At 37.1% G+C, this 22,995-nt stretch overlaps 1 protein-coding gene across 1 annotated transcript; it reads right to left on the reverse strand.

Moving 5' to 3' along the window:
- Positions 1-1,527: 1,527 nt before the first annotated feature.
- LOC144445693 (uncharacterized) lies at positions 1,528-19,932 on the reverse strand. The gene is made up of 8 exons (XM_078135337.1): positions 19,816-19,932; positions 16,552-16,707; positions 10,117-10,296; positions 9,122-9,445; positions 7,357-7,686; positions 6,485-6,664; positions 4,446-4,539; positions 1,528-4,068 (listed from the first exon to the last, which is right to left on the reverse strand). Exons 1-8 carry the CDS (start codon positions 19,892-19,894, stop codon positions 3,114-3,116), a joined length of 2,298 nt encoding a protein of 765 aa, XP_077991463.1. The 5' UTR covers positions 19,895-19,932; the 3' UTR covers positions 1,528-3,113.
- Positions 19,933-22,995: the final 3,063 nt, after the last annotated feature.

Consider the following 22,995-nt stretch of genomic DNA (forward strand, 5'->3'; position numbering starts at 1 on the left):
AAATATTTGACATATTTTTACGTAATTTTGATTAATTTTGATAGATAATTCTATAGCAATTACTTAGAAAATGCCTTAGCTGTTATGAAAACCACTTTAACTCAGTTAACTGTTTGAAGCAAACAATGTCACCAGTGATGTACGCGTGTATACGTATTGCTTGGTCGTAGTAATTGTATTGAGAAATCTATATTGTGAAAGCGTCTAACGACCAACTTACATGTTTAACTTTCGTAGAGTATCTTACCTTGAGGTTGTTCTAACGAGAAACCAGCTGTCAAAATAGTGAAGAAAATAACAAAAATAGACAAACATGGACAGTTAAATGTTCGCAAATCTTCTGCTTTCCGCATGGTTGTGTGTTCGTCAACATGGTAGAACAATTGACTCAATCGGTGTCTATACGTCGTGACCCAAGGTTGTGGTCACCTATTCATATCCAAACTAACTAACAATGAGTTTTTGTTTGCTATAAATAGACTAAGTCGTGTGAAACTTTATAACATTTATTCATCCCACGTCTGTATATTGTGATAATCTCGTGACATGCGCATTCTTAGACTATTGGCATATCCCAGCAAAACAAGTCCCATTGTTTTTCTTACTTTCACAAGGTACTTATTAAAGGGGTACAGCCTGAGCGTAAATTTTGTTGTCGGTATATTTAAAAGATACTTGCAGTATATTTACTGAAGAATACTTACAAGTAAACAAACCAAATTCGCGCCAATATGTATGGAATGTAGGAAAACCTATATAAACCTTTAATTCTGTGTGATCTGTAGGAGTTTTGTTAGATGTCAATAAAGTACGAGTAGCTGTACTTCTTATATTGTACTTGGTTGTGTGTGGGCATTATTCCTTTCCAGGCTCTTTCTAAACAATCTACTTATTCCATAATCCGCTTGTTTGTATGTAACGACTATCCTTTTTAATTACTGCTGAGTGTCAATAAGCACTTGGGCATTCTTGTTCTGCCTGGCACGGCTATTCACATTTGCATAGCTTTTATACCCAAAAAACCATACACATATGAACAACACAGAAGATGGTGTGAATCAGACATCATCATGATCCCTGTTTCTGTGCAACGACAAGTAAAAATAATTCTTAATATGTAAACAACATTTACGATTTCTACTATCTATCAATTGCAAGTCAAACTCAGCATATATACATGTCAACCCATCCAGCAAGCCATCCATTCATCTATGCACCCACGCGCGTGCGTGCGCGCGCACACACACACACACACACACACACACACACACACACACGTGCACATACACACGTGCACACACATACGTGCACACACACACACACACACACACACACACACACACACATACATGCATACATACATACAGGCATATACATTCGTGAATGTGTTGTTCCACTATTGTCTTAAATACAGTACCATACAATTTAACGTTAGATACTTTATTGTTAAAAAATAATTGAACTAGCTAAAAGTGGAATACATTTTAGTAATCCATAACCAGGTTCAATGTTAATATAAAATGTTCAATGTTAATAAAAAAATATTATTATTATAAAGGTAATTGTCAATTAAATTATATCATTAGCAACGACCTGCGATGCTTTTTATTGTATTCCGATAGAAATGTTCTCATACATATCTCGGGAAACAACTGCCTGTGGAGCAGCATGTATACATGGATATACGAATGTTTGGACTATGAATATATGAATACTTGGACTATGAATATATGAATACTTGGACTATGAATATACGAATACCTGGATTTTTGAATTTTAGTAAACAACCTTTCTTTTGTCTTTCCCCATAAAAAATAAGATTACATTGTACTTTGAATTGTAAGAATTATCCGATCCTTGAATAAATAATTGTAATATTGATAACTGATAACAGTATAAAACCTGTTCTGTTCTAAATGACATATCTTTAGCATTTATATGTAGGCTTGTACGACAATAGTCTCAGTAGTCTAGTTCCTATAAGGTATCGTTACGATTTACACCTCAACTCACATAGTCTAGTTCCTATAAGGTATCGTTACGATTTACACCTCCACTCATAGTGGCACGACAATGTCTTGAAATAGTTACTACCAATCTCTTTACGTATTCATATGTAGACATTCCGGAAAATCTAATGAAATAGTTACTGCCTCTCTCTTTACGTATTCATACGTAGAAATTCCGGAAAATCTAATGAAATAGTTACCGCCTCTCTCTTTACGTATTCATATGTAGACATTCCGGAAAATCTAATGAAATAGTTACCGCCTCTCTCTTTACGTATTCATACGTAGAAATTCCGGAAAATCTAATGAAATAGTTATTCAGTAAAAAAAAAGCTGCATGAATTTGTATTTTGTTCTGTTGTTGACTTCACAATAATGATTGTACGTCTGAATATTTTTTGATAAATAATTTTCTTAAAATAAACAAGGTCAATTAATGATAACGTATTGTCGGTTATTTACTCTGAAACTTGAAAATGTACAAACCAATAGTTTTAAATGAAAATATTTTGTGTAAATATTTTAGTAGTCTGTGAGGTAGACCGTGCCGGGGCGAAATCAAATAGTGGACGGCCCATGGGGTTTGACAAAACCAAGGCCGTTGAGGGCGGTAAACGACATGACATATGTTGTTACAGTCTACCATACAGTGTACATTGTATTAGTTTCATTAATGTGTCCATGGATAATATGATAACATATGTTGCTTAAATGTCACTACAATCGAAATATTTACCCCGGACCCTTAAAGGAGGGGAAATATACCTTGTCGTGATTTTTATTGATGAGGACTGACGATAACCGTTAAAGCCCAATGACAATGTTTACATTGAAATCTTTCAAAAATAACAAGTCCCGAATAAAAAACATTTTGACTTAAGCAAAGTAATTTTTCCATTTGATTCTGAACTCAATTTGTAGTAAAAATGCTTCGCTAGGATCAGGAGTGTATGATACAGTCGGGTCAAGTACACGAGAAGAAACGCTTGGCGGGAGTTTTGCATTTGTATAATTGCGAAAATATATGTGCGCCACCAACGACCACACAATGTGCAAAGTCTGCTTTCAATTGACACTTGATATAGACATCTGAGCCATTTACTGTTACATGTAGGTTGAATGTGACTCGTCAGCAGAGCCGTCTGGTGGAATGTTTAGTTCCTTTGCAGATTCATACAAACAATTATCAACAAATCCTTCCTTCTCTTTTCTTCTAGATCTTTTCTTGGACATATCAACCTGTGCATAGGGATTATCAACATCATTTTCAGGAGGCGTGGAGTTGGTTTTTGGTATGGTCGAATCTTCAGCCGACTTTGAGTTATCTACCATTGCGTCATTCAAACCATCTTGTTGTTTTTCTCCACCTTCTTTTGATCCTGATGTTCCACTTCTTCTGTCTTTCTTCTTGATTACCTGGGCATACAATCCATCTACATCACCATTTTTGTTCTCAGTACAGGCATCATCATTTTGGCGATCGTTGTCGCTAACGAACGCAGAGGAGCGTTCCCCCTTGTCCGATTCACAGGTTATGTTCTCAAAGCTCAAAGCAGTGTTCTTTCGTGCACCTCCGTCAACATTCACGTTCTGGGTGTCTTTCTTTGGCGCCCCCAACGTTTCATAGTCCATTATGTAATCTTCATTGTCTGCAACTCCACCCGTGTTGCCGCTAACGAGCGCAGAGGAGCGTCCATCCTCCTTGTACGATTCACATGTTATATTCTCAAAACTCAAAGCAGTGTTCTTTCGTATACCTCCGTCAACATTCATATTCTGAGTGTCTTTGTTTGGCGCCCCCAACGTTTCATAGTCCATTATGTAATCTGCATTGTCCTCAAATCCACCCGTATTGTCGTTTTCTACAGGTTTCTCTACTTTGGTTTCTGCCGATAACTTATGTTCATCATTGCTGGTGTTGTTGTCAATGGAAGAATCGGTGTAAGCTGGGTTAGAGAATGCCGTTTCCACTGTTTCTTCGTTTTGTTGCATCTCTGTATTCGGCTCATCCACAATTCTTTGGCGCATTTGGTCATATTCAGCCCTCTTGCGATTAGCTCTGTTGGTAATGAGGTGATACAATGATGGTGATTTGCAGCTTTCAATAACACATGATTTACTATATAAATCAATCAGTAGTTTTGATGAGAGAGGTTTATTTCCAAGAAGGAAAAAGACAACATACCACAAAAGATATAATATTATACATAGTCACTTTCGCTCAAAAACGTCAATTTTACCCTCATCAAAACACTCTGCAATGGTAAATGTTAATGAAAGGTAATCAGTACGGAAAAAAATTAATTAATTAATTAAGTAAGTAAGTAATATATTAAGTAATATATTAAGTAAGTAAGTAAGTAAGTAAGTAAGTAAGTAAGTAAGTAATTGGTATTTCGAGTAATTAATCATGTATGACGTAATAAAACAACATACCTGATCCCTTTGCATATGAGTGCTGAAAGTACAATAACCATTAAGAGTGCTATTCCAATACTGAGTCCATAAGCAGCAAACAAAATTGTATAATCTACATGTAAAAATGTAAATAAAAGTTGTATAATTTAGTAGACTCTCTCACAGTCCTCGAAGCTTGGCATCGCTAAAAGGGTTGTTTTGTATGTACGACATCCACCGCATACTCGAATGTCTTTGTACTGTGCGCCCTCATCGACCACATAGGGTAACAATTCGTTGACGTGTTACAGTGAAGCCCCGCGCTCCGGGACTTCGCGATAACGCGGGGCTTCGCAGTAACAGTAACACTTCAACGAATGGTTAGCCCTATGTGGTCGACAAGGGCACAGTACAAGGATATTCGAGTACAATTATGCTGTGGATGTAGTACATACAAAACAACCCTTTCAGCGATGCCAAGCTCCAAGGACTGTGAGAGCGTCTAATAATCAGCTGCAGGTAAAAAATATAAATAAAAGTTGTATAATCTACAGATAAAAATGTAAATAAAAACTGTCACAAGAGTACCCTTAGCAGTCTCGGTTAACCAGACTCTCACCGCTGGAGCTCTTCTCCGAAGGTCTCGTCTGGTGGTCCCGTAGTAGAGAGAGCCCCCCCCCCCCCCCCCATGGTGAGAGTCTGGGTAACCAAGACTAGCACACATAGATGATATGTTCCTAGACGACAACCTGATTACAGACATACAGACAACATGTAGGCATTAGGCCTATGCATGTGATGATCAAAATGAATAAAACTTTCCAAATCTTTCTATAATTTGTATTAAAACTCACTGCAATCATGTTTTATCGTCGTTGGTTATTGCTTAGGCTGTCGTTGTGTGGAACCCCGAGACATGTGATTGAATCTGCCGACTACAGCAAATTCTACAGATATATATATTTATCTGTCTATTTTATTCAAAACAAATGTCTTCATCAAACACTTGATGGGTTATTAATTAATTGTTGTTAATTTTCTACGTTGTATTTTTTTTTCCAGTTATTTTAAAATAATGTACCTCAAATCACTAGAAAATACAGTGGTCTGAGATTAAACCTCAAACCACTGTAGAAAATATAGTGGTCTAAGATTAAACCTTTCACCCATGGAATGACGACTTTGGTTAATGATTGTATACTTAGTACTTAGTAACTTGTGTATCATTCATAGTTAGAGTCAATTGATATTAGTGACTGTTATTTGACACATACTGATTCTGATTTCATGCAAGGTAACAAGAAATTTGTTCTAACCTTTAGTTTCGCCTTTTGATTTAGGGTTGTATGAAGATGCTGATTAATAAGTATGAAGAGAGTCAATAAAAGATAAAATAATTACAAGCTGTTTAACTATGTAATGATCTGCACTTTACGTAATTCTGACGATATACCATAGGTTTTCATGGTTAACCAGGAATGGAATACACCTAAATATTCAATGGAATTACACTTTTGGACACTATATATATGTATATGTTCTGTGGTTGTATTTCATAGTCAGTGTTCTATTATTATAATATCTAATTATCCGTCACCACTTAATCTAATTCAACAAATGTTAGTATTAAGCTGCCAAACGTGGCTCTTAATCATTGTATTAGCAGAGAGAGAGAGAGAGAGAGAGAGAGAGAGAGAGAGAGAGAGAGAGAGAGAGAGAGAGAGAGAGAGAGAGAGAGAGAGAGAGAGAGAGAGAGAGAGAGAGAGAGAGAGAGAGAGTGTGAGAGAGAGAGAGAGAGTGAGAGACAGACAGACAGACAGACAGAGACAGACAGAGACAGACAGAGACAGACAGACAGACAGACAGACAGACAGACAGACAGACAGACAGACAGAGACAGACAGACAGACAGACAGACAGAGACAGACATACAGACAGAGACAGACAGACAGAGACAGAGAGAGTGGGTGAGAGAGAGAGGAGAGAGGGAGGGAGGGAGGGAGGGGGAGAGGGGGGTAGAGAGAGAGGTGTATAACATGATTATAAAGTAGCTCAACAAAGACTTTTTTATTGGATACCTTTGCAAAGAGGGTTTCCTCCTAACCACTTGCCATGCGCAGTACAGTAACTGACTGCATCCCTGTCCAGAGTATTACTAGCACCAGTATTGCAGTGATAGGTGACCTCATCACCGAATGTGTCGTTGACTCCTTTAGAATACGCATGCTCATATTTGACTGGGTCTCCACAATGAATAGCTATAATACATCAAATACAAGGGATGCATTTTGATCATGAACTGTAATTTCATGCTATTTCTTTTTCACATGTATGGATGTATTAATTCAAAAGAAAAGTGTATGTAAAGAAGAGGAAATACATGATGTAGCCATTATCCCATTATTTGAGTTGAGATAACCAGTTTCAAAATTTGAGAAAATGGTTACACAAACAATTAGATGCAAACAGAAAAACAGACAGACAGACAGACAGACAGACAGACAGACAGACAGACAGACAGGAAAACAGCTAGAAAAACAAATAGACACACACAGAGAAACAACATGGCCAAAATCACTTCTCCATTACGAGATTAATATGAAAGGGGGGTTGCTTTTGTGTTTATGATCAGGATCTGGTTGGGTTATTACAGTAACGTGTATTAAATACATAAAACAGAGATAACAACAAACGACAAACAAACAAACAAACAAACAAACAAACAAACAAACAAACAAACAAACAGAAAAATTATAGGATTACGTCCTGTAAGGTCATTACAAATATCCATAGGCATAGATTAACATATGATATTTCTAAATATAATATATTTATATTGATTCGACTAAAACTCTATGAACCACATCAGAGTACAGAAATAGTCAACATAGTATTAAAATATTTCAAAAGAAAATATCAGTTTATATATATTAATCCAATTGCCACTCACGCCAGGAGAAGTATTCAAGTGCAAATCCTCCATAGCTATTTGTCGACTCTTTCGATGTAAACTTTACGATCAAATTGGAAAAGTTGTCATGATTGTCAAACCATTGTCCTTCATCGTTCTTCGTAAGATTCCTTTCTCCAGACAAACCATAATTTATTATCAGCTGGTCGTCTGCACCGATTCTCACCATCCAAATCTTCACTCGAATTCTATGGTTGGCATTAATTGTCCAGCTGCAATTCTCATTGTTAGAGTAAGTGTCCGGGAAATTTGGTGAGTATACGAAGCCAGTTGAATTTGTCAGTATACCACCGCAGGCACCGATACGACCTATGTAACAAGAAAAGTTGATATTCCCCTGTACATGTGATTTCCATTTTAATATATATTATACCATTTTCAATATAAACGAGAAGATTGCACGAGAGATATATGGCAATTAATTAGATATCATATCTAGATACTCAAACGACTAGTAATTTACCTTAAATTTGCAGTTAGAAACGTTTGCATTGAATTGCCTCCCTTAACTGGGGGTGGGGGAGGTGTAATGTTTTAAGTTTGATTATTTGTCTGTCTATCTATCTATCTGTCTATCTATCTATCTATCTATCTATCTATCTATCTATCTATCTATCTATCTATCTATCTATCTATCTATCTATCTATCTATCTATCTATCTATCTATCTATCTATCTATCTATCTATCTATCTATCTAACTATCTATCTATCTATCTATCTATCTATCTATCTATCTATCTATATCTGTCTGTCTGTCTGTCTGTCTGTCTGTCTGTCTGTCTGTCTGTCCGTCCTCTGTCTATATATATATATATATATATATATATATATATATATATATATATATATATATATATATATATATATATATATATATATATATATATATATATACTGCAGTGGCAGAGCGCACTAGTTTTGGTAGTACTGGAACTCTTTCTTGGTTGTAACTCGGAGTTTCACGCATTGTGCGATCATCAGACAACTCTGATGATCGCACAATGCGTGAAACTCCGAGTTACAACCAAGAAAGAGTTCCAGTACTACCAAAACTATATATATATATATATATATATATATATATATATATATATATATATATATATATATATATATATATATATATATATATATAAACAAACAAACAGACAGACAGACAGACAGACAGACAGACAGACAGACAGACAGACAGACAGACAGACAGACAGACAGACAGACAGACAAACAAACAAACAGGCAAACAAACAAACATGTTACATCCAATCTGTGAAATTGCCCAATTCATGAAATGGGTAGATAACTTTGCCCAGTTCATGAAATATGCAGTCGTGTTGCCCAGGTTATGAAGTGAGTATGGTAAGATATGCCCAGTACATGAAATGAACATCTTTCATAGGACACACAAAATAAATATCAATCAAACAACTTTATTATCATGTATTTACAAACTCATCACTTCACAATTCTTATTTTATTATAATTCCGTGTAGCTTGTGTTTTTAAAAGAGTTCGATAATCAACACCCCAGTTCAAAACTCTTCCCCAAAAATTACATTTCGTCCCTTTTAATTTATACTCTCATTTGCATAAGGTTGACCATTCCATGAACTGGGCAAAGTGACATGCATATATATATACATCTACCTAACTACCTAAATTCCTGTCTGTCTGTCATACTCCACTGCCTGTAGGTATTATTTTTAGTGTGTGTGTTATTTAAAATATCAATTATACATTCTTACTATCATATACATCCAGTTGGTAATGTCCACCACAAGCCTGACTTCTATTACCAGGGCATTGCTGTTGATCATAGACGATTCCGTACTTGTCATGTACCACTGTTTTCTGGTCTGGTAACACTTCACCATATCTGGTATAATTCGTATTCCAATCACTACAGTAGCACTCATCGCTACTCTCTATAACAGCAACGCTATTATTACGACACACACTGAGACAACTGTGTATAGAGTTTGTACTTTCATTCCCTTTAAATATGCGTTCCTCAAACGGAAATATCCTGTTTGTATCATGTTCTTTAAATCGACCAAGGTATCCTGGAACTGAATTAAGTTACAGCATATAGTGAAGATGTGTTCTTTATTCCATATGTTTATATACAAACAGTAAGCTTCAAGTATACCAGTCATGTAGGTGTTTGTACACAATGATTAATTTAGAAACACATAATTGCAATATTTTGCAATTACTTGGCGCATGTCTTGCACATATATTCGACAAATTTCAAAGAGAAAAACACAGAAAATTTACCACAAATATTAGCTACTGTGGATTTAATGAAAATAAAGTTAGATATTACCCTACCCTAATAGTAATAAACCGATACAACAGTGTTAAGTTTCAATCAAATTAATACTTTGAAATTAACTAGATACGAAACAAAAAACCATCGTTGATTGACAAGTCCTGATTGTCATCAAATTGTATATATATAGCGATATTGGTCTGCACGAATTGTAACACTGTCGTAAAACCACATACTTCTTTACGGCATTGTCAATTTATCGTTTCGTCAGCGGTAAAATGTGCTCTGATTTGTGAGAATAATGTAAATGCATGTATAATAGTTTTGATGTCAAGTGAGGATACTAGTCTCGGCTACCCAGATTCTCTACGTTGGGGCCACACCTTACTAGCGATTAGGGGTGTACTCTCTGCTGGGGCGGAGAGTCTGGGAAACCGAGACTTGAGAAGAAACTAGAATTGAACTCACAGTAGCACGTTAGACCGGCATGACCCTCATGACTACAAGGACAACCTTCTCCATCACTTCCCCAGTCGATACTACACTCCTCTAATACTTCCACTGACGGGTCACAGGTCATATCACAGATACCTTGTTTTGAATTGGTTGAGGAGAATATACTGTTATGCCACATGACAGTTACCATACCTATGGAGTGTTGGAGTAGAACGTACTGTTATGTCACATGACAGTTACCATACCTATGGAGTGTTGGAGTAGAACGTACTGTTATGCCACATGACAGTTACCATACCTATGGAGAGTGTTAGAGTAGAACGTACTGTTATGCCACATGACAGTTACCATACCTATGGAGAGTGTTAGAGTAGAATATACTGTTATGCCACATGACAGTTACCATACCTATGGAGAGTGTTAGAGTAGAACATACTGTTATGCCACATGACAGTTACCATACCTATGGAGAGTGTTAGAGTAGAACGTACTGTTATGCCACATGACAGTTACCATACCTATGGAGAGTGTTGGCGTAGAACGTACTGTTATGCCACATGACAGTTACCATACCTATGGAGAGTGTTGGCATAGAACGCACTGTTATGCCACATGACAGTTACCATACCTATGGAGAGTGTTGGCGTAGAACGTACTGTTATGCCACATGACAGTTACCATACCTAGAGAAAGTGTTAGAGTAGAATGTACTGTTATGCCACATGACAGTTACCATACCTATGGAGAGTGTTAGAGTAGAACATACTATTATGCCACATGACAGTTACCATACCTATGGAGAGTGTTAGAGTAGAACGTACTGTTATGTCACATGACAGTTACCATACCTATGGAGAGTGTTAGAGTAGAATGTACTGTTATGCCACATGACAGTTACCATACCTATGGAGAGTGTTAGAGTAGAACGTACTGTTATGCCACATGACAGTTACCATACCTATGGAGAGTGTTAGAATAGAACGTACTGTTATGCCACATGACAGTTACCATACCTATGGAGAGTGTTAGAGTAGAACGTACTGTTATGTCACATGACAGTTACCATACCTATGGAGAGTGTTGGAGTAGAACGTACTGTTATGCCACATGACATGTACAGTTACCATACCTATGGAGTGTTGGAGTAGAATATACTGTTATGCCACGTGACAGTTACCATACCTATGGAGAGTGTTAGAGTAGAACGTACTGTTATGCCACATGACAGTTACCATACCTATGGAGTGTTGGAGTAGAATATACTGTTATGCCACATGACAGTTACCATACCTATGGAGAGTGTTAGAGTAGAACGTACTGTTATGCCACATGACAGTTACCATACCTATGGAGAGTGTTAGAGTAGAACATACTATTATGCCACATGACAGTTACCATACGTAGAGAGAGTGTTAGAGTAGAGTGTACTGTTATGTCACATGACAGTTACCATACCTAGAGAGAGTGTTAGAGTAGAACGTACTGTTATGTCACATGACAGTTACCATACCTAGAGAGAGTGTTAGAGTAGAACGCACTGTTATGCCACATGACAGTTACCATACCTATGGAGAGTGTTAGAGTAGAACATACTATTATGCCACATGACAGTTACCATACCTAGGGAGAGTGTTAGAGTAGAACATACTATTATGCCACATGACAGTTACCATACCTAGGGAGAGTGTTGGAGTAGAACGTACTGTTATGTCACATGACAGTTACCATACCTATGGAGAGTGTTAGAGTAGAACGTACTGTTATGCCACATGACGGTTACCATACCTATGGAGAGTGTTGGAGTAGAATGTACTGTTATGTCACATGACAGTTACCATACCTATGGAGAGTGTTAGAGTAGAACGTACTGTTATGCCACATGACAGTTACCATACCTATGGAGAGTGTTAGAATAGAACGTACTGTTATGCCACATGACAGTTACCATACCTATGGAGAGTGTTAGAGTAGAACGTACTGTTATGTCACATGACAGTTACCATACCTATGGAGAGTGTTGGAGTAGAACGTACTGTTATGCCACATGACATGTACAGTTACCATACCTATGGAGTGTTGGAGTAGAATATACTGTTATGCCACGTGACAGTTACCATACCTATGGAGAGTGTTAGAGTAGAACGTACTGTTATGCCACATGACAGTTACCATACCTATGGAGTGTTGGAGTAGAATATACTGTTATGCCACATGACAGTTACCATACCTATGGAGAGTGTTAGAGTAGAACGTACTGTTATGCCACATGACAGTTACCATACCTATGGAGAGTGTTAGAGTAGAACATACTATTATGCCACATGACAGTTACCATACGTAGAGAGAGTGTTAGAGTAGAGTGTACTGTTATGTCACATGACAGTTACCATACCTAGAGAGAGTGTTAGAGTAGAACGTACTGTTATGTCACATGACAGTTACCATACCTAGAGAGAGTGTTAGAGTAGAACGCACTGTTATGCCACATGACAGTTACCATACCTATGGAGAGTGTTAGAGTAGAACATACTATTATGCCACATGACAGTTACCATACCTAGGGAGAGTGTTAGAGTAGAACATACTATTATGCCACATGACAGTTACCATACCTAGGGAGAGTGTTGGAGTAGAACGTACTGTTATGTCACATGACAGTTACCATACCTATGGAGAGTGTTAGAGTAGAACGTACTGTTATGCCACATGACGGTTACCATACCTATGGAGAGTGTTGGAGTAGAATGTACTGTTATGTCACATGACAGTTACCATACCTATGGAGAGTGTTGGCGTAGAACGTACTGTTATGTCACATGACAGTTACCATACCTATGGAGAGTGTTGGCGTAGAACGTACTGTTATGTCACATGACAGTTACCATACCTATGGAGAGTGTTGGCGTAGAACGTACTGTTATGTCACATGACAGTTACCATACCTAGGGAGAGTGTTAGTGTGAACATACTGTTATGTCACATGACAGTTACCATACCTATGGAGAGTGTTAGAGTAGAACGTACTGTTATGTCACATGACAGTTACCATACCTAGGGAGAGTGTTAGAGTAGAACGTACTGTTATGTCACATGACAGTTACCATACCTAGGGAGAGTACTTACGATACCTACATATGGCAGTACTGTGACGTAGAAGGCATTGTCAAACGTTAGTACCATACCTAAGGGAGCCTTCAATATTTACAAGGGGGGGTGGCGGAGGAAATCACACATGGTCTTTGTCCCATTTTGTAAACATGACCCTCCCCATGAAAACTGCATATACTGAACGTTAATCAATAATCCCATTAGGGTGAGGTTTTTTTTTTTTTTGTTTCTCATCTCCAATGGAATAGTCAGGCGGGTCGGGCGGGCGAAATAAAAAAAAAAGGGGGGCAAGAAAAAAAAGAGTATTTTTTCAGTTCTATTCTCTGTCCTTTCTGTCCTGTTAGTCTCTATACAACTTCATTTCTCTTCTCTTTATTGAATTCCTTGTTACAAGTCTCTTTCCTTCATTTTAGCAAGGTTGACAAGTCTGTAGAACAACTTTGTAAGAAGATGATTAAATACTTATCATCCTGATGGGTGTATATCTGTAGCCATGAACTATTGTGTGATTTTATCAGGAGTACTAATACATTCGTCCTATTAATCAGTGGCATGGTGCTAGATGAATTTTCATTTATATAAACCATTACTTCTATGAAACATTTTTCTTCAGTGTGAACTTGTCAAAATAATCCACCAGATAACATGTAAACATTTCTAGAACTCAGAACCCCTTTGGGATTTACTGTTTAAAAGTAATTAAAAGTAATAATGTAAACATCGGAATGTCTTCAAAGGTCATGCATGTCATGGGTCATGAAACGCTATGGAGTCGGTCATTTCCCTGATAATACAACTGATTTAAAGCTAAAAACTGGTCAAGAAATTAGGAATGCAGTATGACTTTTACCAATTTTAAGCATAATTTTGAAAATGATGGAAATATTCTGAGCTATTATTACATTGCAGCAAAATGTACCGCGTGACAGTATTAATTTTGAGCCCTGTCCCTCATCAAACCTCAACGGCTTCTGCCATGATGAAAGACAGATGCAGCTCTGACGTAACAAAGGGGTTGGGTGGGTGGGTGGGTGGGTGAGAGGGGGGGGGGGGTTAGACGGCGGTGTTCTGCCAAGGTTTCCAACAAGTGGGGACACAGGCCCCTTGGTTCCAAAAAGTGGTGTCATTTGACAGGGAGTGGGGTCAATTATTATTGTCTATGAAATATTCATATAAATTATCTCAGACCACTATTGTGAGTATCAATCTGCTAAGACAGTGCTCTATACCGCAGTGGCAAAGCGCAATTACTGCGCTCTGCCACTGCGGTGGAGCACTGTCTTAGCAGATTGATACTCATCGAGTTACATACGCTCCTCCTCCAAGTCGAGCACTCTACTCAACCAGCTACCAGACCCAGAATGGAACAGCCACAAATATATATATATATATATATATATATATATATATATATATATATATATATATATATATATATATATATATATATATACATATATATATATACATATATATATATATATATATATATATATATATATATATATATATATATATATATATATATATATATATATATAGTCTGATGATCGCACTATGCGTGAAACTCCGAGTTACAACCAAGAAAGAGTTCCAGTACTACCAAAACGCTCTGCCACTGCGGTATAGAGCACTGTCTTAGCAGATTATACTCACCGAGTTATATATATATATATTATATATATACCTCTTCATATATATAATATGATATATTGTTTAGAAAGATTGGACAGCCAGGTAGGCACAATTTTTAATCTGAATATCAATGAATAGCAGTGCTCAAATTTATAATTCCCTTTTTTCAGACAAGGACAATTAACAACTTCTAAATAAGTCACAGTGAACATATGATTGAATAAAAACTTTGAGAAATCCTAAACTTGTAACCACTTGTTTCATTTTTAAAATTGTTAGTACACTGCTGTGTTTATCATTCCCTCTTCAAATTCATGACATTTTGAAGAAAAAAAATCCCTGACTTTAAAAAGTACCAAATGTGAACGAAAAACTTACAAATAATAGTCAAACAAACTTTAAAATTATTTATTTTTTATTAATTAACCGTTACTGGCTGTATATCATGATTTGGTCCTGCTATATCAAATGACAGCATAGTTACGTACTGTAAACTTGCAATGATACGGAAAGCTGACATTAGGTGTCCTTGAAACTCAGAACTTGGATCTTTAACTAAAACTATCAACAAAGTCAAAGTTGGGATGCTCTGTAAATATTACATTAATTTTTTTCTGATTTGCACAACAAGTTCGTTCTTCATGTCTGACCGCGGGCGCACATGCATCGGCCGTCTATAGTGGCCATGCCAGTGATTACGCATTGATTCAGTGCCCAACATTCACATGTGTCACTAGCACTGTCAACATCATGCAACACGATCCCCTAACACAGCTTTTTCGGAATCAAAATACACATGTACTCATTTAATTTAACCCATCAACAAATGAAAATCACAACCTGTTCCATAAATTTGGTTCACGAAGGCTTCTGAGCTGTGGCATGGCAGATAGATGTTCCGGTAGAAAGTTCAGTGTTTCACACACGTCAGTGATTAGGTCAGAGGTCACGACAGTGACAGTAGACAAAACACGTGACGAGAGACGTCCATTTCGACGTCTCATCTAATCCCTCTAATGTTTTAATTTGTAGATTAAGTTTATCAAAGTTGATCTTTTCGTGGCATTTTTTATGTTAACAATAGAACTGCGCGTTGTCACTGTATCTTATATGATGTCAACAAAGCTTTCCCTTAATACGCAGTCAGTATACTTCTTGTGGGATTCACGTCGAGTCAGAGCCTGGCCTGGTCCGGCCGTGGACTTAGATAATTTTCATGTCTGCCGTAAAATGAATGCGCCAAAGCGACGCAAGGTGGGAAAATTATTGCTTCATTTGTAATTTTAGGGGGCCAATGTCGCAAGGTCGTGGCCTCGGCAGAACTGGCCTAAGACGCCATGGGGAACTTTACAATTTTGCTGTGCTCAGGGGTCGGTCGGAAATAAAAAAACTTTTTTTTTTCTGATGTCGGAGCTGCAAATTAGGGTCGGTCGGGAGATGAGAAACAGAAAAATAAAAAGGGCCGCCCTTATATGTATACATACAAATTAAATGATTTTGACTGTGTTAGAAAGCATTATTTGTACATATAAAGTGACAAACAGTAAAAAAATGGCTAGTGACCTTTCTCTTATAATCAAACACAAGCTAGTTAGTATCTAAAACGTGCGTTCCATGTTGTGCATACTCTGTCTGATCTGGTCACTTGTAAAAGTTCCCTGATAGCACAAAGAGAGATTGCTTATTAGTACAACTTGATGTTACCTAGTTGTTTGCATATAGTCCTTGCTGCTAGAAGATTCCATCCTCTGTGTTCCGATTTGCATACATATTTCCAATCTTGGGATCCAGCTTTTCTAACTTCAACCAGTCCCTCAAAAGGTGTCCGCCCACCTGTCAGTTTTATCTCCACTGCAAAATCTATGGTGAAACAAAGATAATGAACATGTTAACTGTCTTTTTAACAGTCGACTTTGAAAGACATATGCCAAACAATGTTTTGGCCTTGCAATTGTCAAGTTGTCACTTCGACAAGGATCCATTTGTGAAGGGATGAGTCAAGTTAAGTAGTTGCCTCAATCGTGACAATCTGAGATTTAGGAATTCGACATCGTTCCTTTACTTCCTTCGGATTTATGTAGTTTGGTTTTTATTTTGTAGTTCTACGAGTGGTCGCCTCTACCTCTAGGATCAACATCGCTGTAAACTTCTAATTGAATATAGTTTTACTATCCATACGTCTACAAGTTTTCAGTCATTTTATTGGCATAGCAATTTTATAACTTTTCTTATGAATTTCTTGCACCTAGAAGATTTGACCTTTACTTATTGACCTGTAACCTTTATATGTCTACAGGACAATAGAAAGATTCCATCGATAGTTGTGTAATAAATCTCCGATGTCAGTTGACCTAAAACAGAAAGTCGTCTGGTTAAGACAGAAATCTAAACATTGCTAAATTTTATCGGCTGTCTTCACACAATTGTTACATTTTAATGTTATTCTGTTGCGTTAGTATAAAGGGTATGAAAAGAAAATGTAGCAATGTTTGCAAGATTTTTGTCATGTGACGTCGAACGAGGAAATGTAACAATACTCGTTAGATTTTTGTCGATTCAAAAGAATGGTCATGTTTCCTGCTTCCTTCGTATAGAAACTGGACGATTCAGAGGGGAACCGATATCTGAAAGAGTTTGCACCCTCTGCCATGATGATGTCGTCGAAAATGAAGTTCATTTTCTTTTGTACTGTAGTTTTTACAATGACCTTCTGGTTTCTTTTTTTGATTTTGGAGATGAGTACATTGACTTACCTGAAAACGAAAAACCTAAGGTACTTGGTAGCAAGAAAAGTGCGGAAAATGACAAGATTTAGAAAGCATTTTTAAGGAGAAGGGACAACTTGTACATTAATTCATAACTCTTATATTTGCCTTGTAAATAATATTTTCATTATTGTAGAAAAAGCTCCTCAATTTGTTCCAATTATGTTTTATTTCACTTTAGGTGACATATAAGCCTATTTGGCTGGGAGGTTGTGTAATGTAAATTGTTTTTTCCGGTAGTCTGTTTACCTAGCTCATGTCACTATAATAAATGATTCTACTACTACTATTGTAATTCCAATTCTGTGTCATCAGTGTCAGCAATCCCTACATTCCAGTTTCGGGATAGGAGTAGCTTGGAATCCATGATACTGGTTATATATAAGTACATGGTAAATCACAAAGCCTTAAATTCTGGCACATTGTTCTACTCGACTAACTTTAGACTGCAAGATATACACATATGTAGTTTGTAAGAAACGACGTGTAGTACGTGCCACACCTATCAGCCAACACATTGTCACAGATGACTGATTAGCCAGGGCTGAACTATACCACAGATAATACATTATTTACAAATCATTGCAAATCAACACATTTGTACACCATCTATATCATGGTCAATTAATGCCGAACAACGGTCATAATATTGCTAAACTAGTTTTAATGTTTCAAAGTTGATATTTATCCCAGTACGTGTCATATGTCATATTTCTGCACACCTGGTTTTTATCATCGATGTTTATTCGATCATTTAGAAATTTATAAATATCAAACTCTCACAGGCCTAAATGATGGCTTTTAGTCTTGAACCATATCCAATTCAAGACTGTCGAAACACTCAGTTCCTATAGGAGAGGTTGTAGTGTTTGGCCACCAAGCTACATGGCCTCGGGCAAGTCGCCATTTTATGGGACCACTTACATAGCAAGACCACTCGTATAATACTTGGTATTAAACGAAAAACATTAGAAGTAATCCATTTAAATTCCCATGGTTATACATTAGATTATATGTTCTCACTACAGTATTGTATTCGGATATATATGTAGTACATTATCAAGAGCACAAAATCCACTTCAACTTTTTACTAGTTTCAATCCTATTAAAGTGGACTTTGTGATGAAACATTCTCCATATACGAAAGTTGGGAATTAACAGACTGAATGGGTCAATAAAGAAGGTGGGTGGGTAGGGTGGGAGTGGGGGGTTAATGGGACCAGGGGCTTCGGGCTGAGATGCTCGTATTGGTGATGATTCTAGAAGAAGTTTCCGGGGATCTGATTATGAACATTGTCTAAATCTGACTGATTTCACTCTCTTTTCTGAGGACCCTTACCGTAAAACAAGAGGATTGTTAGAGGTAGTTTAGGAATGGGGTGGGGTTGGGTGGGGGTCAACGTGAACGTTAGGGCTATTGTTAATAAAGTGATCAAGATACAGATAAAGCTAACCCCCGGATTCACTCAGTACTTACATTTGATTTTACAATGGAAACCAGTTTAGTACAATTAAAACACAGTTTGGCATGTCAAAAATCTAAGATTGTTACATTTTATCGTCTGACACATCTTGCTAACATTTCTACATTTTATCGTCTGACTGAACACACATCTTACAAACATTGCAACAATTTATCGTCAGTCGACAAACGACAAATAATCTTGTATCTGTTACATTGCATTGATACATTTTACAAACAGCTGTAGTTAACTTGGAGAAAATGTAGCAATGCTGATAAATTTTTGTTTTGCCAGATGATAAAATGTAAATATGTTTAGTAATAAGATTTTTGTTGAGCCTGACGACATTTTGTCTGCACACAACTGTATTCCATTGTGTAAAGTGCTCCTTCAACTTATATCCTCCACACCTTATCGCTGCACAGGTAATGAATCGTAAACGTCGAGACAACTAGACCGAGACTTGCCCAAAATATGCTTTAATTTTGTCAACGGGGTAGCTTTGATTGCAAAAATGATAATTTGAATATGGTAGGGGAATCGAGGATTCATAATACTCAAATTCATTCGTAGTCTCAAAACATAATTATTATTGTAGAAATAAAATATACCAGTAGCAGTAACTAGAATCAAAAACAAGGAACTGGTTCTGGTAGTCGAATTTCCGGGTAACTAAAGTGCCAAATAATTGACAACAAGAATTGAAAACATTAAAACACAGGTCTTATACCGTCACTTACCTGGCTTACACAAAAGTGTTGGCGCCAAAAACAAAAGGAACAAGGAATATATGATAGTACATTGTAATATCTGAGACATTGTAGACGTCTACAGTATAGAGCCAGTATGACCTTCTGTGACCCCAGCAAGGCAACGCGATGCAATTATGTACCTGCTATCCTATTGAATTACGTATTTCAAACTATTCATATGCAAAGAAAGTGAACGTGTTTAGCAATATAATAAGGACGTGTACCATAGGTAGGTGACTTTTGACCCTTTGACAAGGTAGCAATGTTCCTTTTTTTGAATAATAAGAGAACTTAATGTGGCGATATGACATGCTTGGTCAATTGGCTGCTATGTACCGAGTGTTACAGCATACACTGGTGGTTTTTGTTCTTTTAAAAATCAGTCCAATCTTAATTTGAATACATTATTATCGATACCAATGATTTGTTTCATCCTCCAACGTTTTTGGAAAAAGGTTGCTCAATATTTATTCCAAGGGCGGGATCTAGGGAGGGAGGGACGGAGGGAGGGGGAGGGAGGGAGGGAGGGGGAGAGAGAGAGAGAGAGAGAGAGAGAGAGAGAGCGAGAGAGAGAGAGAGAGAGAGAGAGAGAGAGAGAGAGAGAGAGAGAGAGAGAGAGAGAGAGAGAGAGAGAGAGAGATTTCTCTTGATCGACTTGAAGGTAACACTTTCCATTTATTGACGACATCGCTGAAATCAAGTAAAACATAGAAACAATAAATATTGTTATCAGGTAAAGCATATGATTCGAAAATTGACATGCTAAAGGAGAAGTTAAGCTTATTTCTATACATAATGGTATCCATTAGCAGTAAGTGTTCTATTATATATGGTGCAGTCTTGACAAAAAACATACTGCCATTGGCGGCACGGCACTGCATCACATCGAACATGAAATCCGATACTTGCGTGGTCTTGACTGTTACATACCATGCTATTGCTGACGCTCATGTAAGATACGTTCAACACAGGCGGACCACAAATAACTAACTGTATCTATTATTTTTTGTTTCTAACGCTCAGTTGGATCAGGTACTCTCATTAAAATAGTTAAACTTTCAATCAATCAATCAATCAATCAATCAATCAATCAATCAATCAATCAATCAATCAATCAATCAATCAATCAATCAATCAATCAATCAATCAATCAATCAATCAATCAATCAATCAATCAATCAATCAACCAACCAACCAACCAACCAACCAACCAACCAACCAACCAACCAACCAACCAATCAATCAATCAATCAAACAAACAAACAAACAAACAAACAAACAGACAAACAAACCAAACAATACATAATTAAATAAATAAGTTGATCAATCAATCAATTTATAAAACGCAGTTTCCACTACAGAAGCACAATTGCATTTTGTTTTGTTTATAAAGCCCACCACTGAGTGCCTATTTGGTATGTATATGTGTGTGTGTGTGTGTGTGTGTGTGTGTGTGTGTGTGTGTGTGTGTGTGTGTGTGTGGGTGGGAGCTACTTTGTGTCACACATGTTCTTGTTTTTCTCTTTTCATGTGTTATAGTTCTCTCATTTGTAGACGTGTAAGGTGATTAATGTTAGCATTTTTGATGCCTTTTTGAGAGAAAACTTGTAAATATTAAAATTTAGTAAGATATTTATTTATTTATTCCAAGAGAATATGCGAACTGTTTGCCCTGAGAGATGTCTTTAAAATGTACGTATGTAATGTCAAACCTCGACCTCCTTTGTCCAAGGTCAGACGTACTCATTATTCAAAGGGAACAAGTGGCATACCCTCTAAACATTTCAATAAACTAAGTGGGAGTTTCTTAGTGAATGGATTTTTATGTGACATGAATAAAACTTGCTAGTACTATATTGCGTCTGTGGAAATCCCGGTGGAAAATACGACCAGGTGTGGCATCCGTAGATTGTTCTTTCTGTTTAATGTCATCATCGGAAAATTACCCCCCCCCCCACCACCACCACCACCACCACCACCACCACCACCACCACCACCACCACCACCACCACCACCACCACCACCTTTACCAGGCGAAGGGAAAATTCCTCTAGCTCAGGAGAATGGCTTGATATACCTAGAGTAATGATCGATCTGCGATACTGAATGTAGGTCGCAACTACAGCAACGACAACTCTAATGAAAGGTCAAAGGGTGAAGGGACTCAGGTCTCAGCGATTCGTTTGTGTACAATAAACCAAATAAACAAACTTGAACAACCATAAAGACAAAATTACAAACAACAGACGTTCGACAAAGTCTGCTTTATGGTTTCTCTCCAATAAATATTGCATGTATAATACTTTTCCACAAAGTATATTTTGTTACCCCACACTATTCTAGTTCCTATACAGTATCGTAATGATGTATTAGGCAATGATTCAGTGTCAGGTCAGCTAGGTCACCACTGTTAGTGTTTACTATTATCTTAATAAGGATACTTTTTACTCAGGGTCAGTTGCAGCTCTGCCATGAATGCCACAGCCACATTTTACACTTAGCTTTTAAAGAATATATCTTTTGTTATTTGATGAAAAAAGTATCCCATTGCAGCTAGTGCAGAATGATTTAAAAGTAAACAGTGAGTCAGCAGATCTAACAGGATACAGCACGTGATCGATGTAAACTGACTTGTCGAACAAAATTTATTATATGCAAGTGACCACAGGCACTTGTCTGTATGAACTTTTTTTTAAAATGGTCAAAAACATTCCATACACATTGATGCAAGTGCCTGTGCAAGTGATGACTGGGCAGTTCAGACAAATCAGAAATTATTGATTGGCGAGCACTGGCAGCAAAGTCTGGTATGAACTGTATCCTCATACCACGGTTTACTTCAAGTTTCAGATTTCTCTAAACCGGATATAGTTATTTTCAATGAGATAAGGCGTTTTATCCGTGCCTTACTCCCTTTCGAGATCATTTACAGATATGCATGTACGAAAGAGAAAAGAACAAGCAATCTTTCAATGACTTGGCAGCAAAGTGAAAAATCTCAGGAATAAAGTTCGGGATTATTGAGGTGATGCTACCTATCATAAAATGATGAATATTCCTAAACATTTTATCTGCCTTTTATGGTCACTGTATTAATGATACTACACGCCTTGAAGATAGAATACACAGGCACTCGAATCAATCTTTATGATTTTTATAAAAATGTAT

The sequence above is a fragment of the Glandiceps talaboti genome, chromosome 14 (assembly GCF_964340395.1).
Source record: "Glandiceps talaboti chromosome 14, keGlaTala1.1, whole genome shotgun sequence".
NCBI classification, from domain to species: Eukaryota; Metazoa; Hemichordata; class Enteropneusta; family Spengelidae; genus Glandiceps; species Glandiceps talaboti.

Bases quoted from the DNA above. Each gene is read 5' to 3' on its own strand.
- LOC144445693 (XM_078135337.1), bottom strand. From the start codon at position 19,894: ATGTCTCAGATATTACAATGTACTATCATATATTCCTTGTTCCTTTTG. The intron at 10,297-16,551 runs GTAACATCAAGT...AACACTCCATAG, and splicing joins GACTATATGCAAACAACTAG to GTATGGTAACTGTCATGTGG. The intron at 4,069-4,445 runs GTATGTTGTTTT...CATTACCAACAG, and splicing joins CTCATATGCAAAGGGATCAG to AGCTAATCGCAAGAGGGCTG.